This window comes from Chelonoidis abingdonii, chromosome 11, assembly GCF_003597395.2.
Source record: "Chelonoidis abingdonii isolate Lonesome George chromosome 11, CheloAbing_2.0, whole genome shotgun sequence".
Classification (NCBI taxonomy): Eukaryota; Metazoa; Chordata; order Testudines; family Testudinidae; genus Chelonoidis; species Chelonoidis abingdonii.
In genome coordinates, this window is record NC_133779.1 from 27961222 (window position 1) to 27983046 (window position 21825).

General features: G+C 46.8%; 1 protein-coding gene across 2 annotated transcripts in view; it reads right to left on the reverse strand.

Moving 5' to 3' along the window:
- Positions 1-10075: 10075 nt before the first annotated feature.
- LOC116825777 (ceramide synthase 4-like) overlaps positions 10076-21825 on the reverse strand; it is a 145955-nt gene continuing 134205 nt past the window's right edge. For both annotated transcript variants that reach the window (XM_032782033.2, XM_032782032.1), the window contains 2 exons: positions 21500-21656; positions 10076-12269 (listed from right to left, as the gene is read on the reverse strand). In XM_032782033.2, the coding sequence (XP_032637924.1) occupies positions 12075-12269; positions 21500-21656 (352 nt within the window). In that variant the 3' untranslated portion in view covers positions 10076-12074. The remainder of the gene's footprint in view (positions 12270-21499; positions 21657-21825) is intronic.

A 21825-nucleotide genomic window follows, 5' to 3' on the forward strand; every position in this document is an offset into this window, starting at 1 on the left:
TCATTTCCACCGTCCTAAGTGCAAGGCACTCTTTGCCACTTGTCCCTTGTTTGACCCATTCCTCATCAGGTTTGCTTTTGGCCACGTTCAGTGCTCTAATTTTGTACTACGGTTCCTCGGGTGTATCGGACTATCTCCTACGGCTAAAATATTGGTTGAAATAGCATCAGCATTTAACTCATTTGAACTGGTCATTTCGCTTAGCTCTGCTCAGAGTGGCATCTGTATTGACAGCGTATCTACTACTCACAGTGGCTAAAACCATCCACTACTGTGTTAGTGTCCCATCTTGCAAATGATGGCTGTGCTGATAGAGTCCGTCAGTCCAATTCATCAACACCCATTACCATCCTCCAGATCATTAATGAAAATTTGTGGGCAAAGAGGAGGGTCAGACTAGAATATGATCATCTGATTGGTTGCCACCAAGGTATACTGGCTCGAGAAGACACTTATACTTAAGAGGATGTGAGTAAATAGTTCTAAAGTGTTGAGAGACAGTGCCCTAAAAAACTCTGATTCAATATTCCGCGACTAAATAACTTGCGTCATGCTCGCCCATGTCACTGGTAAGCTCGAGGTCCTGTCGAGCACCTTTCTAATTTTGATTATTTCTCGTACTCAAAGCATTTGCATCCTAAACCCTCTAGTAACAATGGAGAGGCTATTTTTTAATGTCATCAACTTTATTACAGACAGAATTAATAAACATAACTGAAAGACACCGTATTTTGAGTTCAGTTTTCCTTTAACACCTCTAGCTTACCAAGATCGTTTTGCGAATCCTTGACGGCATGCGCGTCCTCTCAAATTCTGAAGCAAGATCTCCACGAAGCTTCTTCCTCTCTGGGCCATGTCTCGAATTGCGACTAGCCACAAAACAGCCCCTCTAAAATTCGCGAATACTAGGTCATCCCTTTCCGCCCTCGAGATGAGGCGAAGTGGCGTCTGGCAGGACTCCAACGATGTCAACCACGAGTACCTTGCCGAGGGCTGTGTAACAGTAGAACTTGCGTGGGCTCACAGTCGAGCGTTTGGTAGGGCCTTCTTAGGACGGCCTCTTATATGACTAATAAGTTTGATCGCGGGGTTCATAGAATGAGGATAACATAAGTTATATAGAGTCTCCTAGCCTCCTCCTAATGGTGGCCAATGAGTTTGAGCGAGGGTTACAATGAGATTCCAGCGGCTCCAAGTGGGGCATTTGAAGCAACTTCCTACCGCTAGCATGGCAACTCCCGGCCAGTGGCTGGGTCGTATAGTCCGGTCAGATACCCTTCTGGCGAAGTCCGGACAGTGCCTGAGTCCGGTCGGAGAGTTCCCTCGGGGTCACGCAAAGCAAGGAACCGAAGTAGGCTCCGGCGGCTCCTGTGTAGCGGTCGATTTGGTGAAGCTCCCGGCCAGTCAGGGTAAAGCAACAGCCACCTGGGGCCTCCAAGCCATGTTTCATCGATTCTATGGCAGGATCTGACTGGGGGCGTCCCAACTGAGGGCCGGCTTTTATACTTACAGGGTCGGGCCTCCTGACTTGGGGGGCGGATGCTTAGTGGGCCCCCTTAAGTGTGACGGGCTGCGCGACCCACTCTTCCGTTGGGAGAGGGGGAGCCACAGCGCACGCTCCGTTAAGCAAAGCCCGCATGAATCTAGCCAGCTTTTTATCCACTTCTTAATAGTCCATTTCATGCCAGACCCAATTAACTTACTTTCTTGTTGGAAATTAATTGTGTACATACTCTGAGTGGGAGACGGAGTCGACAAAAGCTTGGCTCAAAGTCCAAGGAATAACACGCCTCACTGCTTTAACCCCTCATCCACAGACCCAGTTATCTCTCACCAGAAGTTGCATTAGGTATAGCTTCATAGGAATACTTGCCCTTACTGATCCATTGCTGACCTTGTTGCTCTGAATCAACTTTATCCTCTCCTCTAAGTGCTTCAGAATTCGATTATTCTGAGGAACCCTGCTCCATGATTTTTCCAGGGACTAAGGTGAGGCGACTGGCCTGTAGTAGGATACCCATGGAATCCACTCACCTCACTCATTCCCCTTTTTTAAAGATGGGCACTACACTTACCTTTTTCCAGTTTAGTCCTGGCGACCAATACTAACTTCTCCACTCACAGATACCTTTTGAGACGCAGACGATATTTACCTAATAGATATATTGTGCCAATAGGGCTCACAATCAAACATCACAACTCCTTTAGCTCTCTTGCGGATGCAGCACATCCCGAGATCCCACAATGGACTGTGCCTATCATACCAGCATTTTTGCTCAAATGTACCCAAACACACCTTCTTTTATTACTTCCTAGGGCAAAGAGGCTGGTCAACTTTCTACTCGGCCGTACTAGACCGCTCTTTGAGGGTGGGCAGTTTGCAGCAGTCTGGGATGTCTTAGCCTTTGTTTGATGAGCACAAAGAGGTCAAAAAAAAGCATTGAGTACATTAGCTTTTTCCATATCCTCTGTCACTAGGTTGCCTCCCTCAATTCAGTAAGGGCCACAATTTCCCTTACTTTCTTCTTGTCGCTAACTTACCTGAAGAAACCCTTCCTGTTACTTCTTAACAATCTCTTCTAGCCTGCCAACACAAAGTGTGATTTGGCCTTCCTGATTTCAGTGCCTGATTGCCTGTGCAATATTTTTTTTACTCCCTACCCTGGTCATTTGTCCAAGCTTCCACTTCTGTAAAGCTTTTTTTTGTGTTTAAGATCAGCAAGGATTACATTGTTAAGCCGCTGGTCACCTGCATATTACTATTCTGCTTTACAAACATTGGATGGTTTTTTTCCTGCAACCTCAATAAGATTCTTTAAAATACTGTCAGTTCTCCTGTACTCCTTTCCCTCAGTGTTATTTCCCAGCGGTCCTGCCATACAGCTCCCTGAGGGAGGTCAAAGTCTGCTTTTCTGAGTCCAGGGTTTGTATTCTGCTTGCTCTCCTTTCTTCCTTGTGTAAGGTCCTGAACTCGACATCTCATGGTCGCTGCTCCCCAGGTTCCCATCCACTATTTGCTTCCCCTACTAAACTGTCTCTGTTTTGTGAGCAGCAAGTCAAGAAAGAGCTCTGCCCTTAGTTGATTCCTGCCAGCACTTAGGGACAAGGAAATTGTCCCTCTACACTTTCCAAAAACCTTTCTGGGATTGTCTTGCACTGCTGTATTGTCTCCAGCAGATATCAGGGTGATTAAAGTTCCCATGAGAACCAGGGCCTGCGATTAGTAACTTCTGCTAGTTACCAGAGAAAGTCTCGTCCACCTCACCCCCTGGTCTGGTGGTCTAATAGCAGACTCACCACGACATCACCGCTTGTTGCTCACATCTCTACTTAATCCAGAAGACTCTCAGGTTTTTCTGCCAGTTTTCATACTGGAGCTCTGAGCAGTCATACTCCTCTCTTACATAACGCAACTCTCCACCGCTTTTCTTAAACCGCTGCCTGTCTTTCCTTAAACAAGTTTATATCCATCCATGACAGTAACACAAGCGTTCTCAGTCATGTAGTTATCCCCACCAAGTCTGCTGTTATTCCAATTCAACATCATAGTTTCCTTGACTGTGCCAGGACTTTCAGATATCACTCTGCTGTTTACCTAGGCTTCTTTCGCATTTGTATATAGGACATTAAGTAGGCCCCACACTACAAGAAGGATGTGAAAAAATTGGAAAGAGTCCAGTGGAGGGCAACAAAAATGATTAGGGGGCTGGAGCACATGACTTCTGAGGAGAGGCTGAGGGAACTGGGATTGTTTAGTCTGCAGAAGAGAAAAATGAGGGGGGGATTTGATAGCTGCTTTCAACTACCTGAAGCGGGGTTCCAAAGAGGATGGATCTAGACTGTTCTCAGTGGTAGCAGATGACAGAACAAGGAGCAATGATTTCAAGTTGCAGTGGGGTAGGTTTAGGTTGGATATTACGGAAAAGTTTTTCACTAGGAGGGTGGTGAAGCACTGGAATGGGTTCCCTAGGGAGGTGGTGGAATCTCCATCCTTAGAGGTTTTTAAGGCCTGGCTTGACAATGCCCTGGCTGGGATGATTTAGTTGGGGTTGGTCCTGATGTCCTCCTGAGTTCCCTTCCAACCCTCATATTCTATAATTCTGTGATATTCTGCTGTGGAGCTCTCTGGGACTCTTCCTTCACCTTTGCATGGGCAGCACTAAGCAGGTTTGCACTGGGTAGTGCTCACTGGTTCCTCTGTTCTGCCCTCAGAGCAGTGGGTGCTTTCTGGGGCGCATTGTGCAGTGTCCCCTCCTGGCATCTTTTTGTTGGACCTGCTACCTCCCACCACTGCATTTTTGGATTTGTTGCCCAGGATTTAGCCAGTGTGGTTCCTGTGCGTGGTCTCTTTCAGGAGCCCTCCTTGCTGACTGAGGTTAAAGAGACCCACCCTGTGAACAACACAGACTACAGTTCCTCCTTTATAAAATGAATTTCATGATGACATACAAATTATTCACAATTGCAGAATAGCTTATTAAATAATTTGTATTATAAAATCACAAGGTTACACGTTTTTTAAACTCTGATGATTTAATGTGGGGGCGCTGGCCAAAGTGAGACATTGAAATGATTTGGTTGGACTCAGTGCAGTGATGTTACACAAGAAGTTGATCCTAACTTGAATCAAACAAGTCGGTGGGTAACTGTCCCTTTGTAGGGCCGTAACTAGGACAGGGGGAGTGGGGCAGCCTCCCAGATTGCAGAGCTGCTGCGGGTGCAAAAATGGGGCGGCACGCAGGATCAGGCCCAGCAGCATTCAGCTGGAGCCCAGGATCATGGGGACTGTGACCCCAACTGGAGTAGACTCCCCGGTACTAGGAACCTGGCAGGGCAGCAGGGGGGCAAGGTTCTGAGTGTGGCTTGGCTCCTACTGAGCATGCTCAATAACAGCTATTGAAGCTGCTGCCCTTGCTGGGGATTAAAAAGGCTAAAGGGGGGTGGATGGGCAGGGTCTGAGCTGGGGGTGGAAACTGTTGGGTGAGGAGTGAAGCAGCTGGAGGCAGGGGCAGGAGAGGGGCCCAGGAGCAAAATTGTATGTGTAGGGGTTAGGCAGGAGCTGGGGTTCAGCCCAGGGGACAGGTGCTGCTAGAGGGTGCAGGGAGGGGTTACCTTGCTGGGAGGAGCCATCTGCCCTGTTTGCAAATACGGGGTGGTGGGGGCAGAGGGACTTCTATGCAGAGCAGGAATTGTTCAGACAAGAATATTGCAGATGCCCTGGGCTGCTGGTGATTTACAGCTGGGGCAATGCACAGCAAAAAGAAAGAAAACGCTGCACAAATGAAACAGGACTTTTTAGTTAGCACTTGGGAGGGTAAAACAGGCCCTGCTGTCTCCTTCAGCTGCGTGTTCCTGAGACTGGGACCGGCCCTCACGTGTTGCTGCTCTAACCTGATTCAACTCTTATTACAGAGAACAGAATACGGAGATAACACTCCATTACCTGGCCAGCGAGGCCAGCACTCACACATCAGGAAACACACACTGGCTTTTCTTTCTAAAAAGCCTTGCTCTCATTTTGGGTAGGGACAATTTTCAGTTGTGTCCAGACAGCTAAAAATCCAGGCCCTTGACTGAAGCCCGGTGAAGAGCCCAATGGGGTGAGCTATGTACTGGCAAAGAAGCAAGGCCACTGAGACCTGTGCGTGTAACATTCTGAGCTGTGACTCAGCCAGTCTGTTCCCGACCCCCTTCTCCACGAGCCGGGGCCATCACCTTGGTGATATGTCCATCTAGCCATTGTAACTATGGCATCGGCATTGTCACACACTGAAGCCCAACATACTCCCATTTCACAATCAATACAGTCAGGTACTTTCTTCTGTCTCCAAACTTAGGAGTGAGGGGGCATCCTGCCGCTTATCAGTTGTCACAACACAGCTTCCCCCACTGAATGATGCTATCTTTACACAAACAAGCCCTGCTGCTATAATCTGCCCCTTTAAAGGGGCATAGTCACAATTTGCTTGACAGGAATCAGCAGGAGAAATGATCGGGTAGAAGCCAACCATAATGTTCTATCAGGAAGAAAACAACAATCAATACTCTTCTTTGAAAAATAAAATCACAATGCAAAAGGTACAAAGGAATCTTGCAACCCCCCCTCCTCCCCACACATGCCTGTCTCCCTCATATACAGACCAGAGAAACGAAAGGGTTGGCTTCTTGCTATTTACCATGAAGTTCAGGATTGCCTCTGGGTAGTAATTCAAATTGCTGGATAAATTCCACCTGGCCAGTAAAATTCATCTCTTCGTTTTACCTTTTTAGTCCTCCGATTGTGTCAATTTTAGGAGAGGTGGCTTATATAGTCTAAGCCACAGTCTCACTTACAAGGGTTGATGGGAAAACCAACCAGTTAATCACTTTTTATTTGTTAAATTTTTTTGTAAAGAGGAATGCAGTGTTATGTCTTTCTGAATATGTTTCATGCTATTAAGTCATTGCAGGATCCATATTTATGTTATGATTATTTTCAGTCCATAATTTTTTCAGTACCTATCAATGAGTTTACTTAAAGGCTATATAGGAGGATACTATAAGGATGTTAAAGAATTGTGTGAAAATAAATGCGGCACATAAAAGAATTACACACTAGCTTTTATTGTCTATGTACTGTATTGATATGAAAAAGTAAATACATCATCACTCTATAATATCCTAACTCATATCACCTAACACCCCCCACCCCCCCAGTAATGGACACAAATCTGCTTACTCATCCAGGACGCTAAATTTCTACTTACAGCTTTGTCTCTTTGGGGACAACTAGCCTGGTAATTCTGCAAGCATTCCGTGGGTAAGGGCCTGAATACTTCGAAGGGGCAAGGGACTGGGTGCATGTATAATTAGCCTACACAGCAAAGGGAGGGCTGACATAACCACCCAAACAATCTCCTCAGGGCTAACAGACTGGAGGTGTCAGATGCCCAGCAAAATGCAAACAAGTCTCCCTCTTGCTGGAGGCTCAGGATAACAAGGGGACACAGTCCTGGGCACCCCAAGAACCATCACACTTAGGCCTGGGCTAAACTTAAAAATTAGCTTGACCTAGCTATGTCACTTGTGGTTGAGGAAAATTTTGAAGCCTGAGCTCTGTAGTTAGGTTAACATAAAGCCCAGTGTGCATGGAAGAATTCTTCCATCAACCTAGCTACCACCTCTAGAAGCGTTGGATGAGCTACCCCTGTCACTGTAGGAAGCATCTTTACTACAGCAGCAGCACCCCAGCTGTGTATCAGGATCCTGCCAAGGGCAGTTGGGACCAAGTGTCAGGGCAGGATTAAAGCTGAGGCTGAGTAGCAGAAGAGTTCCTAGCACATTCCAGGCTAGGATTAATACCAAGGATCGGGTTTTGGGGTCCAGGTCAGGTGAGGTCCAAGCCAGGAGTTCAAGAGCAGGGAACATGAATGGTCATGACAGTTACAAACAAGCCACACTGTTGCCTAGAATCCCCCTTTGCCCCTCCCCCCCCCCGGCCCTTTAAATTGCTGCAGGAGCCCTGGGTGGCATGGAAGGGCTGGCTGGGGGAGACTGACTCCCCAGCCCTCCCCTTCGGCTCCGGCTCTTCTGGGGGTTTGGAGCAGGGTCCCCATACCGGTAAGAGTTTTATGTTACTTTCACTCCTGGTAAGAATACACATAAACTGGGAACACAGAGAAGAGAAAGAGGCAGAGGCAAAAAAGCAAGAAAGCCACCTGATTGCCTGTGAGCTGAGTGTGACCCTGGGAAAAGCTACAGAGCAAGAGTTTTGGGTCTGCTGGCTAAAGAGGCTTCGAGCTGTAAGTAAGGCCTGGTCTACACTACGGTTTAAATTGATTTAAAGAGCGTTAAATCGATTTAACGCTGTACCCGTCCACACTACAACGCCCTTTATATCGATATAAAGGGCTCTTTAAATCGATTTCTGTACTCTCACCCCGACGAGAGGAGTAGCGGCTATAATCTCAATATTAACCATATCGGATTACTGTTGTGTTGGACGGAGGAAATGACAATTATTGGGCCTCCGGGTGGTATTCCCACAGTGCACCCCCTGACTGCTGCTGCGTCAAGCAATCTGAAACTCCCGGAATTGCAGCAGGCAGGTAAAAACAGGGAAAAAGGCCCAGCGAACTTTATTGAATTACATTTTATGGTTTGCCCAGTCGGTTGGAGCTCTGATCAGCCACGGTGTCGACCAGAGACTCAAATGGACGCTCATGGATGGAGGGGGGGGTACTGAGGACTCCAGCTATCCCACAGTCCACAGCAGTCTCTGAAAAGTATTTGCATTCTTGGCTGAGCTCCCAATGTCTGTAGGTTCAAACACAGTGTCTGGCGTGGTTCAGGGAATAGCTCCTCAGTTTCTTCCCCCCCCCACCACGTGAAAGAAAAGGGAAAGAAATCATTTCTTGACTTCTTTCAATGTCACCCTATGTGTACTGAATGCTGCTGGTAGACGCGATGCTGCAGCAGTGAAGAGCAGTATCCGCTCCTCTCCCCCCCCCCTCCCCGGTGGTAGACGGTGCAATATGACTGATATCCGTCGTCGCCATCAGCCCGTGAGTGCTCCTGGCTGGCCTCAGGTGAGGCTGGCCGGGGGCGCCTGGGTAAAAAACTGGGAATGACTCCCAGTTACTCCCAGTAGATGGTACAGAACGGCTGGTAACTGTCTTCATCATAGCAACTGGGGGCTGAGCTTCATCAGCCCCCTCCCTTTCCTGTGTAAAGAAAAGATTCTGTACTGCCTGGACTGTCATTAGCCCCGGGAGGCTGCCTCCCCCTCATTTTATCTCACTAACAAGTCTCTGTTTCTTATTCCTGCATTCTTTATAACTTCATGACACAAATGGGGGGACACTGCCACGGTAGCCCAGGAAGGTTGGGGGAGGAGGGAAGCAACGGGTGGGGTTGTTGCAGGGGCACCCCCTGTGAATACTGACACGGAGCAGCTGTGCTCTGATACACTGGTCCTCTAATACACTTGCCCCTTATTCTAGGCAGGACTGACTCTATTTTTAGAAACCATAAGGGAGGGATTGACTCAGTCCCAAGTGAGTCAATCCCAATTTTGCTTTTGCGTTGCGCCCCCGGCCGATTTCAGCCAGGGGCACTCATGATAGCAGCGGACAGTACAGAGGGGAGAGATAACCGTCATCTCATTGCCAGTTTTCTCCGGCAGTAGACGGTACAGAAGAAATCGACGTTAGCCTTGGACCATGGACGCACAACGTCGAATTACTGTGCCTAGTGTGGCCGCATGAAATCGAATTTATAATATCAGTTTTATAAAACCGATTTTAGCTCATTCGATATTATCCCGTAGTGTAGACGTGGCCTAAGAAACTGCTTTGTTTGTTCCTGGTTCCTCCTGCATTCGGAGAACAGCACTTTGCACGTTCCTTGTAAATAAACAAGATGGCATCAAAGAAAATACCAGACTCCATCCATTTCTGCTTCTATTGTGAGCATGCACAGGGCCCTAAACTTGGATTAATGCTTGGGTCAAAAGGGGCAACAAGATTGTTTTTATTTTTACATTATTTCTTGAAACGTTAGTAGCAGCGATGCATAATATGCACTACCACTGGCACGTTATAACAGGACATAACAGTTGAAATAGTAATTTTTACTTATTTATGTAACTGATTATGTATTTTATTTACTTATTTTAAAAATCAGTAAGGCCAGCAGCTGCTCCAGTAACACAAATAAATAATAAAATAATAATAATCCTTAGTGCTGATTGAAACATCTGATATTTTAGACCCAGGGATCTTCTGTTTGGTTTGTCATGAACCAGTTTGACACATTGTAACTCTTTCACTGCCCCAAGCAGGAACCACTTTCTTCTAGAAATATTACCTTCATGCATGATTATTCACCACAGCTACTGACATACAAGTAATATAAAAATGACTCCCCCAGCTGCTGTGTAATGTACCCCTAGAGGGCAGATACAGCCACCCATTGCTCCCCTGAAGGTTTAACTATTCTGGGGCTCCTTCCCTTGCCCCAGGAAACCCCTGTCAGGGACAGAGAACACAGCCTGCCTCCACCTCTCCCTGCTTTGGACACACAGCGGGAGAGAAAGTGATCTGATCATTAAAACTTTTATTTTTAAAAATAAATCTCCAAATTAAACCTCTGCTAATCTAAGTGGAGGTGACAATGCCACCTCCTGCTTTCGCGGAACGGATGGCAACGAGCTTAGACAACCGAACCTTGCAAAAGTTATTAATAGAGAACTTTTACAATTAGCAATGCAAAGTGAACTTGAACTGCAACCTTCCCTCCGAAACCCATCACTTGTCACTCGCAGACTCATAGGAAGATTTCTCACTGTAGTTAGCAGACAGACAACTGTTTACAGTACATTTAATTTGAACTTTGAGCTTAGTCCCAACATTCAGGGACAATTATCTCCAGTAGCACTAATGAATTCAAATCCTGTTATCAGCGTCCGGGCTTCATTGGTTCCCAACAGTGTTATGCTGTCCCTCTAATGCCCCCATGTTAGAAAAAGTTTTTCCTTCTGGAACCACATAGTAATTTTTTAATCTGAAGAAAACAAACCAACCCCAAACAAATGGACTCAGATCACTGCCATCTCTCCAGCCAACCCCTTCCAGTGAGCTGAGTGTGTTTCTGAGAACCATCCCAAGCCTGCCCCAACATGCTCTTTTACATCCCCATCCCAGAAAGCACATAAGCACATACTTAAAATGAAACATAAATTCAGGGCCTTACTCTGTCCAATTTCACTTTTCAATTCAGCACCTGGTCCAGGGGGATATCACCCTGGGTCTCCTAGTACTGAAGCTGGGAGCACAGCAGTTCATGCCACCATTAGACCAAGCTCCATGCTTTCGTGGTTTTGTATTTCAAATATATATTGACGTGATGGAGATTCAATTTGTGCTAACTGAGCTCTTTTGAAATGATTTGATTGTATCCAGACTCTAAGAATACACAGCACATGACATGCAAAGAAGCTCATGTGAAGTATAAAATAAACAGAAATCAGAGCTGCGTCATGACTTCATGGACTAATGCTTCAATCTTGTATATTACTGAGGAGTTTAGGCAGAGTTCTGAACTACAGCTCTTGATTAAAATATCATGCCATGAGGTTCAGCAGTTTCTCTCTGGATCCCCTTTCCCTGGAGGGAGAAAGCAGGGCAGCAATTCCCTGCTTCTCAAAAGCCAACTCTGCAGAGATCCCCCTGCACCATTCATGGGGAGGTGAAATCACAAACACCTTTGGTGCAGCGCTGTCACCTAGACTGTCCAGTCTCCTGCCCCCTTTGTTCCCTTTTAACACTGTGGTTTAAAGGGTAAATATTGACAGCTGGTAAACAGCAGCACAAATTGTCACACTCTTGTGATCTAGGCAGAAACTGCCCAGGACCTAAGCCAAGCACTGAGCTCCCCTCCCCATCATCTAACAACCTTTTCTGATGGCTGAGCACAGCAGAGAACCTCACCCAGACCATGAGAAGGACTGAGGTTCATCACATCAACAACAAACTGATTGTGTTAGACACTCCCACATTTCTCCAGCAGTTAATCACTTGGTGTGTGGAGGAAATCTCCCTGACTTTCACTGATGCTCAACTTGGTGGAGCATACTATCTGCCCAAACAGGCACATATAATATAAAGACACTAGAATTTATCAGCTAACCTTAATCACTAATAGCCACATGCCCGGATCTTCACTAAAGTGCTGGACAGAGCTAGCAGACTCCTGTCAAATGTTGCTAGGCAGATGACATCGTAAGTTACAATTGCTAAACATTTATCAGCTGCTTAGAGTATTGTTCAAGATAGTTAACAACACCTACAGTATTGCGAAAGCCAAGCCAGTTTGATCCCTTCAGGGCTACAACCTGTGCAAAGCTTCTATTGGCAAAAAGAGCAGAAGCATCCTTTACATATTAAGTGACAACACACAATTCAGTTATCAGAAGCAGGAATTCAGCTATGAAATTAAAATGGCTTCCCTCCTGGTCTACACAATGAGTCAGACAATTCCTAAGGACGTTAGGCTGTGTTCGGTATAGCTGGATCAGTCAACAGGCCTGGCCTAGGTTATCTGTCTTTGGCATGGCCGTTGCTGAGATGGGCTCTGCTGTTTAGCTGCTGGACCCCGCTATTCCGGATGCAATTGTTGTTTGTGATGTTGCTAAAATGCATGGTCCCATTTTCCTCTTTCTCCTTCATTTGTTCTCTCTCCTCTTCAGCCATGTCACTTTCTTCTGTGTCACTTCTCAAGTCCCTTTCCATCTGCAGGAGAGAGGCAATACACAGAGTGAAGGCTGCAGAAGAAGCATTAGTATCTGAGTCACTGGATGGGTTCCTGCAGGGGGAGGGGAGTGGAGCAGGGGGATAGGAGGAGGAGTGTAGGCAGGTACTGAAACTCAGAGGCTGTGGGGAGGCAGCCAGCTCCAGGCTGGGAAGGAGGGTTCTGGTGGTTCTGATCTGCTCCTGGGCCTATTCCAGCCCCCTGGGTCTTGCTCCCTGCCCTGGTCCAAGGCCCTACGGCAGCTGCTCCAGCTCACCCTCCCCTGGGGGTGAGAATTTACCTGGGGTGCAGCTAACCCAATATTTCCATTGTGGAGATGCAAGCCTCCTGCCCCCCCAGTTCTGCTGCCCTGGATTCCAGCTGCCATTTCTGTCTGTGGGCTTTAGCAAATCCTTTCTCATGTGTCCTCCTGGGGTGCCCTTAAGCGCATCCTCTTGAAATGGGCTCTGACTGTCCCTCCCTCTGTCTCATTCAAGGGGCGACCCAGGGACAATCCTGTAGATGGCAGGATTTGCTGTATGGTCATGAAGCAGCCTGAAGCCAAAGCATTTGTCTACACTATGCGGCTTTTTGCAACACGGCTGTTCCTCTCCTGAGAACAAAAAACTTTCACCTACCATGAGTGGCAGCAGCTTTGTCGACAGGACCGCTCTCTCGCCGACAAAGTGGTGCTTTCTGTTGGTGAAATTTTTGTCGTTCTGAGGGGATGTTTTTTAACACTCCTGAACGACAAAAGTTTCGCCGACAAAGTCCCCGTGAAGACAAAGTCCAAGTTCCTGGGTGGGGGAGGATTTACCTTCCAAACACTCATAGCTGGGCTACACTCCCTGCGGGAGCTGAAGGAATGCTGACTTGTGCTGACCTGTGGTTTTGCTTGGGTTGCCTTGCTGTGATGACCTCGGGGATCATCCTAGCTAGAATCCCTGCTCTGCACAGTCTGTTAAATCCATGCTGCAGTGGGAGTGGTTGCGTGGAGGGTGAAATGGATTGTGGGTATGGGGGGGAAAAGCCAGACAGCAATCAGCAGGAGCTGATTTAAATCGCTGTTGGCATTCACCAGTTTCATTAAGTTAAACACAAATTATGCAGAAGCTTCTCAGCAGTTTCACAACCCCTAAAGAAATGCCTTGACTCCAACCCATTGCCCAACAGCCCAAGACAGGAGATGAATGAGAGACACAAGATAAAAGTCTATTAAACAATGACTAGTCAGGACAAGGCAGCAAGACAAGCAACGAAATGGAAAGGTGGGAACTTAAACACTGAACCCAGGGCATACTTCTCCCCCCAGCTGTGACACTCGTGGCTCAGCATATCACTTACGGCAGAAACAGAGCAAGAGTCAGAAAAGGGCTGGATGTTTATATGGATAATAACACCACCATCACCCAGCTCTTACCAACTACTTTTCAACTGTCAATCTCAAAGCAAGTCAATATCACTATTCTCATTATACAGATAGGGAAACTGAGTCAAGAAGCAAGGAACTGACTTGCAGCAGGCCAATGGCAAAGCCAGGAACAGTCCCAGTCCAGTGCTCTATCCACTAGGTGTCACTGCCTTGGGAACATTCTCAAGTTATCAGAGTCCATGATAAATATTTTGGAAGAGATATTAAACCTCATGCTTCAGGGCTTACGCCAAGCTCTGTTGTGCAGGAACCTGGACTGTAAGTTATACAAGGTAACAAAATTCCAGCTCAGCCTGTTACATAAAATTGGCATGGAGACTGACACTGAAACAGTCCAAACAAACACGTCTGGGGTACCAGCCAACGACTGAGGTAAGACTGTGACTGGTATACAAAGGAGAGTGATGCCAGAAATTGATGGACCAATATCCATATGTCGGAGATTAGGCTTAACTGGTGGACAAAATAATGAGAGAATGGGTTGTTCTGGCCACCCCCCCTTTTGGGGCCCTTAGAAATGGAAGGATCAAAATGTCTGCGAGACACCAGGTGGATTGAAAGGAGCGAGTTCACTATCATGGCTGCCACCTTGCCATCTCCTGGGGCCCCGGAATCCATGGGGGACTATTCTATCTTCGGCGCCCTGATCCTGAGAGATGTGCTCACCTCTCATCACCTCCTATGGCTTCCGCTAGCTCCTGAATAACTGGGATGGGAGATGTCGGTTCCTGTTCCCATTGCCTCCCTTGTGTGTCTTTCCCCCACCCCACCTTTCTTCTCCTCTTCCCTCTCACGCTTGCTGTTTTCCATTTCTGTCTAACAAAAGCCCCTGGTGTAGCCAGCCAAGACTTTCTCTTTTGCAGCACTCCTGTCAGACCATGCCCAATGAGGCAGTTAAAAGCACTGCTGTAGACATCCCAGTGCTGGTACAAGTTTGCCAGGTCGCACCATGGGCTGGACCTGTGTTTCTCCAGCAGGGAGCTTGCAAGTAAGAGTCAGCTCTAGAGATAGAAGCTGCATTCTCTGTCTTTGCTGGTCCTTTCTCTCCCCTTTGGTGCGTGTTTGTCTTAAAGAAAACAGGATTGGACTTTAACAGCAGCAGCTCCCATCTGGCTCGGACTGCCTTTTCTCTTCTCCCAGAAGGAGCTATTTCCATCTTTAATAACATCTAAAAGTCAGGGTCTTTCTCATCAGCTACAAATCATATTTGGACAGCACTGCATGCTGATTTGCAATGTGTAAGTGAAAGGGCAAAGTTGAGTACATTTTTCTTCCTTTGAGATCCAGCCTCTTTGTCCCAGGCTGTGGATTTGTATCTCCTTCATCCCGACCTCTCATTAGCTGCTGTTACAACAAGAGAGATAAGAGCAGGATGCAATTAAAAGCACTTGACCCCCTGCATAGGAATGTAATAATGCTGGTCTGTACAATTTGCTGGAGACAGCAAGGAGCTTGGGTTCTAACACTGCTTCATTTGTAGGGCGAGCGGCATTCCCCAGGGCTGAGGCCTGAAGAATGTCTACCAGACGGTGCACAAACTCAGCCTGAATACCGAGGCTGAAGCCATTTGTCTGAGCAGTTCCTGATGTGCCTTAAAATCTTAAGGCACTGGAGGAACATTCCAGTACCATGGAGTCATTGGGGGATTAGGCTGAAGATGGAAGTGGAGCCACTGGACTCTCCTGCTGCAGTACAGGTCCCTGTATAAGTGGCTCAGTCTGAACCTGCTCTGAGGAAGCAGCCTCCATGTGAGTCTCTAATGTAGGGGGCCAAGCAGGTGGTATCACAGGTTGGTTGGGTGACTTGGCCATGGAGCGGGTTGGGGGTTGGAACTTTACCAAACATGAAATGTCCTACGGAGAATATGGATATGGCATTGCTGGCCAGTAGGAACTGGGTCAAGAATGCTGGTCTCTGCTGTGGGAACTGTGCCAATCCTGGTACTGATTGTGGTCTCAACCATCTCCTAGAACACTATCTGGATAGTAAGGGAGAAGGGGAGGATGTCTCCAAGCTTGATCCCAATGAACCCTCAGAGTCTTCAGAAGGTAATGGGGGGAGCTACCCCAGGTGGAATGAACAAGTGTCCAGCCTCGTCTAGAATGCAAACACTGATAGCATCAGCATTGTGGTGAAGGAAATCGGCGCCCTGAGGCCAGGCAGGGGCATCACACTCCCACATGGGCTGGCACCGGGATCGGTACTGATCCTGAAGATGTGGCCTGCATCACAGTCATTATTGGAACCAAAGACAGCAACTGTACCGATGGAATCCTGGATACCGATCAGGAGGCCAACTTTGGCTGTGCACTCTGAGTGTTAGGTGGTGCTGCAGATGGTGCCGACAATTGGGACACATAAACAATCGCTCCAGGCAGCACCGTCTGTACTGATGAGGACCTGGCAGCTGAATGCTCCTGACTAACTGGGAAATCAGGAACAGGGAGGCTAAAGAAGTCTGATTCTGCCTGGAACGCTAATAGTATGGAAACAGCTTGTGCCGATATTGTTGGTATCGGACTCAATAGGTGTCCCACAGATATTGGAGTTGATGGTACAGCATCGACCTGATGCTGCCTTGGCACTGGAGAGTAGGTAGATGACCAGCTCTACCTCATGTACCAAAAGAATCCCAGAGCAGTCTGCACACTTCCTGGCAAAAGAGGAAGACTCTTCCCGAGCTCTGGAGTGGAAACCCGAGGGAGGAAAGCGATCTCTCCTCCACCTGGGTTAGGCAGCAGAGTCTGGCTGAGGAACACTGGCTCACTGAGGCCCCAAGTTGTCTGAGGGGCAGGATGTTTTGTGGAGGTCCCCATTGCTGATGTGGCCTCATGCCCTGTTCCATAGGGTGCTGCAAGAGTCTCCAGTCCCTTGCCACCATCTGCGTTCTTGTCTTAAGAGACTGCAGATGGACCATCTCTCTTCAATGTGCCCTTCTCCTAGGCACAATAAACACCATGTGTGGGGATCACGATTGGGAATAGCCACCCCACGCGATGGACAGTGCTTGAACCCCAGTGAGCACATCGCTCCAGGGCAACTACTTACCCTAACGAACTATTTCCAACTAACAGTACGGGTATTACCACTAACTGTCAACTATTGACAGCAAAGTCTCAGAGGACTGAGATAGGAAACTGTGTGAGGAAAATGCCACACAAAGTGCTTCAATTCGAGCTGAGGGAAGTGAGAAGAAACTGATGGAGGTTGGGGATACAGCCATGGCAAAGGCTGTGGGAGCACCGCCCCTGTGGTACTGCTAAGCAAAATTCTACAGCATCAGTGCGCTGGGCTTGCGTGCAGCTGACTGGAATGCACATCTGCAGCCGCTCGAAGAAGAACTATGGTGTCTCCTATCTCACTGGGTGGTAACTCGGCCCATGGTGGCTTTACAATGAAGAGCACTGCATTTCTGGTGACTGTAACTGTAAGGAATTAAATCCACAGTGGGCAGGTTCATAGCCAAATCCATTACAATCCCTTTCAGTCATCCAGTCTGACCCCTGCACAACACTGGTCACAAGGTCACAAAATGATTCCTGAATCAGATCTGTAGCTTCTGCTTGAACTAGAGCAAAATCTTTTAGAAAGAGACGCCCAAGACTTCAAATGATGGAGAAATTGCCACATCCTAGGTAAGCTGTTCTGATGGTTAGTTACCCTCACCGTTAAAAATCTGCACCTCATTCCTAGTCTCCATTTGTCTAGCTTCAGTTTCCAGTTTATTGTGTCTTTGTCTGCTACGGTGCAGATCTTTCTAGTATCAGAAAATTCCCGCCCCCCGCTGCAGGTACTGACAGACTGTGATCAAGTTATCTCTAGAACTGCAGTCAAAAAACTGTGTGAATACTTTTTCTTCCCTCTCCTCCCTGAAAAATGCCAATTCGGGTCAACCACAACAATCAATGAATTTGGGTTGATTTTGTTGGTGAATCATTTTAGTTAAAACAAAACAACAACAAAAAAACAGAAATGTCAAAATGGTTTGGGCATTTCCAAAATGAAACTTTTAGATTTTTTGTTTTGGCGAGATATTTTGTTTCAGTATCTCTCTCAATTTTGTTTTAAAAAGCATATAAAGATATTTTTAAAACCTCAAAATTTAAACAAATCGTTTAGTTGGGGTCGACCTAAACGTTTCAGTCGGCCTAAAACGAACATTTTTTGATGATTTGTTTTGCGAAAAATTTGAAACATTTTCATTTTGAGTCGACATGAGATGATTTTTTTAAATATATTTTTGGACCTGCACTTGAAATGAATATTCAGTTTCTTGGACATTCTCAGCCACCTCTTAACCTCCTGCTGGGTAAACTAACCTCTCATTCTAAGACAGGGTTTCCAGACCTCAAATAATTCCCATGGCTGGTTTCTGAACCCTTCCAATTTGTTAATCTCCTTTTCAAAGTGTGGACACCTGCAAGGGGCCACATTATCCAGCAATGGGCTCACTGGTGCTGTGCTGTACAGAAAGGTAATACCACCTCCCTACTTCTTTGCAATATTCTCCTACTTATACATCCAGAGGATTACTCTCCAAAGCATTTGCTCTCTTAGCCACCAAATTGCACTAAGAGATCATGGTCAATTGGTTTCCACCATGATCCCCAAGTCTTTGTCACGTTCACTGATTTTCAGGATCCCTCTCTCATTCTGTAAGTGTGCCCCACATCCTTGGTTGCCAGAGGCATGACCTTGCATTTAGATAGGTGAAATGCAGGTTATTTGAGTGAGCCTGTTTACCATATGATCCGGATCACTCAGTAGGACTGACCTGTCTTATCATTATTTACCACTATCAGTAATTATCTTCTATTTCCTTCCAGATCATCAATAAGGATGCTGTATTGTGTGGTCCTATGGCATCATCCTTTCTGCTCTTGACTCAAACCGCTGAGCTGGAGAAACACAATCTAACCCATCTGGGGAAAGGAATCTGCAGCAGATAGCTAATGGGAGAGAGAAAGCCTGATAATGCAAATAGAAAGGACATGGAGTGCTAGCATATTGCACATGAGATCCAAGCTTGTTAGGCAGTCTGGTGGTGACCCTTAGTGAGGTGCTCCACTGGCCTCAGGCCTCTCTATCTGTGTGACATTCAGACCCCTCACCAGCAAGACCCAGCACAGCTCTGGCCTAAGTACACTTAGCAGGGTCTAGTGGGGGTGGGGTTTAAAGTATAGAGGACATGTAGACACTGTGTCTGAACTTTAATTGTTACATTTTTAATAAGTTTATGTTAATAGATTTCAATAAGCAGATTGAAAGCAGCTTGACTTTGAGCCTTGATGGATTGAAGTAACCCTTCCCCCAGTATTACAGATGTGGTGACAGTTCTGCACATTCTTATTCTGTTTATAGGGCCCTGTGAGCTTGGGGCAGCAGGAGCAGGAGATACGCGAATGGGAAAGGAATGACTCTGCATTGCTGTCCTTCCGTAAGTCAAAGGACAAGAGGTCACAAGTTACGACCAGGAAGACAACAGGCTGCAATAGTCAAGAGAAGCTTGAAGAGTCTCAGCTGTTCACCTAAACACAGAGGGTGGAAACAATCTCAAGACAATCATAACCTCTGTTATTACCTCAGTGCTGCTTATCTGGGAAGGACACAGACTTGTGGACTTGGCTAAAAAGTCACGTCCTAGAAGAAGAACTGCAAAGTGGGCCAAGAGTCAAACTGACCTAACTCAGTTGGAATTGGACAATGCAGTTGGGGTGAGACTTGTGATCCACTGATTTGGTCAGAAAATCAGAGGAGAAGTCCTGTGGGACAATACTACTCTGAGTTTCACAAATAAAAACCACATAAATGAGGAAGAAGCATGTTCCTCTCAAGGTCACCATGACAAGAACTTGACGGCTGATACTCCTACTTCCCCTTCCAGGGAAAGGAGAGGCAAAGACATCACAGACCAGCCAGCTGATCCAAGAACAACATCTGCTAGCATGATGGTGTTTGAGCCAGAAGACACTGCCTGGTTTCCCCAAACTGCAGTTCCTGACCAACTCTGAAGCTCCACCGACAAGCAAGTTAAAGAGCAGATACTATTTTTAAGTGACTATTTTTTTTCTCCTTAACAGGACATTTGAACATCTGTGCAAGGACACCTGATAGGAAAGACCTTTTCCTGATAGGAAAGAACTTTTGTGGGAGAATAAAAAGGAGAAGGTGAAAAGGAGGGAAAAGGAGCAGGAAACTAGACCCACTAAAGGAGCCGGAATCTTGGAGTGAACTGTGTGAATTCTCTGGCTGCTCTTCTCTAAGCAGGGGAGATCATTCCACATCTTTCCTAACGCTGCTTGGGCCACTCAGAGTCTTTATCATTAAAAGCAGAGTCTACATACCTGGCTGCGGATGCGGCATTATTATTCCCTGCTGAGCTCTGCTGAATTTGAAAGTCTATGAAATATATTTTTGCAGGTGCCACAAGGTGAAGTATTTTTAGATGGAACATGAATTAATTCTGGATATAACTGAGTGTAGTTTTCCTCATGGCCCATTCCTCTTCTAATAAGGCTTTCTTTTATTCTGTTCATCTTCTTACATTGTGCCCATCACTGTGGTATCTGAGCACTTTCCTGTCTGTCAAATTCAGTTCTTCTCCACTCTCCACCCCAGGGGAAACTATGGGTAATGTGCATGAGGGTTATTTTTCATCTAGTAAGTTGGGGTTGCTCTGTGTGGCTCTTAGGAAACGCAGCACAGTATTTGGACTGGAACAGGGCATGGTTACTGCTCATTCTTGGTTCCTGCAGGACTGTGTCACAATCGGAGGCCAGTAAAAGATAGCTTCGCTGTGAGATCAGCTCCCATCTGTCACTATACTGGCCCTCCCTGCTATTGCTAATAGGCACACCCCACTGCCCCATCCTACATCCTGGCTTCCGGCAATCTAACATTGCTAAGACTGTAAAAGCAGCAAAGAATCCTGTGGCACCTTATAGACTAACAGACGTTTTGGAGCATGAGCTTTCGTGGGTGAATACCATCAGCTCAGGATTAAACAAAGACTGAATGGCTTGCCAACTACAGAACCAGTTTCTCCTCCCTTGGTTTTCACACCTCAGCTGCTAGAACAGGGCTTCATCCTCCCTGATTGAACTAACCTCATTATCTCTAGCTTGCTTGCATATATATACCTGCCCCTGGAAATTTCCACTACATGCATCTGACGAAGTGGGCATTCACCCAAGAAAGCTCATGCTCCAAAACGTCTGTTAGTCTATAAGGTGCCACAGGATTCTTTGCTGCTTTTACAGATCCAGAGTAACACAGCTACCCCTCTGATAATTGCTAAGACTGTGTCTTTGCCTTTGGGAGAGCATTTCCTTCTGTGCAGCAGCTCAGTGTGATGGAACATGGTGTAGATTAGAGTCACAAGGTGTTTCAATAACACTTACTTGGGAAACGGCGGGACTGGAAGAGCCCTGGGGAAGATGCTGCAGGGAACCGTCAGTGACATGACAGAGTTCCCCTTTTCCAATTTCTGTAATCCTGTGACACATGCAAACCACATTGGCCCCAATTTGGAGGTCCTGACTCTGTCTTTGTGCAAGTTTTACTCATGCAAAGCTTCCTTTGACTCCAGTATGGATCCCCCATGAATAAAGACATCAGGTTTGGGCCCATTATTAACTTCCATGGAAGTTGCACCTTTAGAGCCAACACTGCCTAAGAGCCTGGCCCCACCTCTGCACTGCAAGGAATATAAGCCCTTGGATTCTAGTAGGATGCAGACTCCACGACGGATGGATATTGAGAATCCTGGGAGGGTACAGGAGACTGTTAGCGGATCCATACCGTGCCACGCAGGATGAATCTGTAGACCATGTGAATGATTAGACAGGACCAGAAGACGTGCAGCAGCTGCAGAATCATCAGGAGAGCATTCATGAAATAGTAGCCGAAGAAGGGCTGGTAGAGCTCCATGGAGTAGTAGTATGTATTGTAGAGCACCCTGCAGAAAAGAGAGCCCCGTGAGTAACAGGCGAGATCTTCACCGGAATCACAAGCAAACCCCACAAGGTTCAGCTCTAGCCATGAGTGCACATCGGTCCCTACAAAGGACACTTGAGAGCCAGCTCCCAGCCAGGGATGAGCAGTACTTGGTTCTCCTTTGCTGAGCA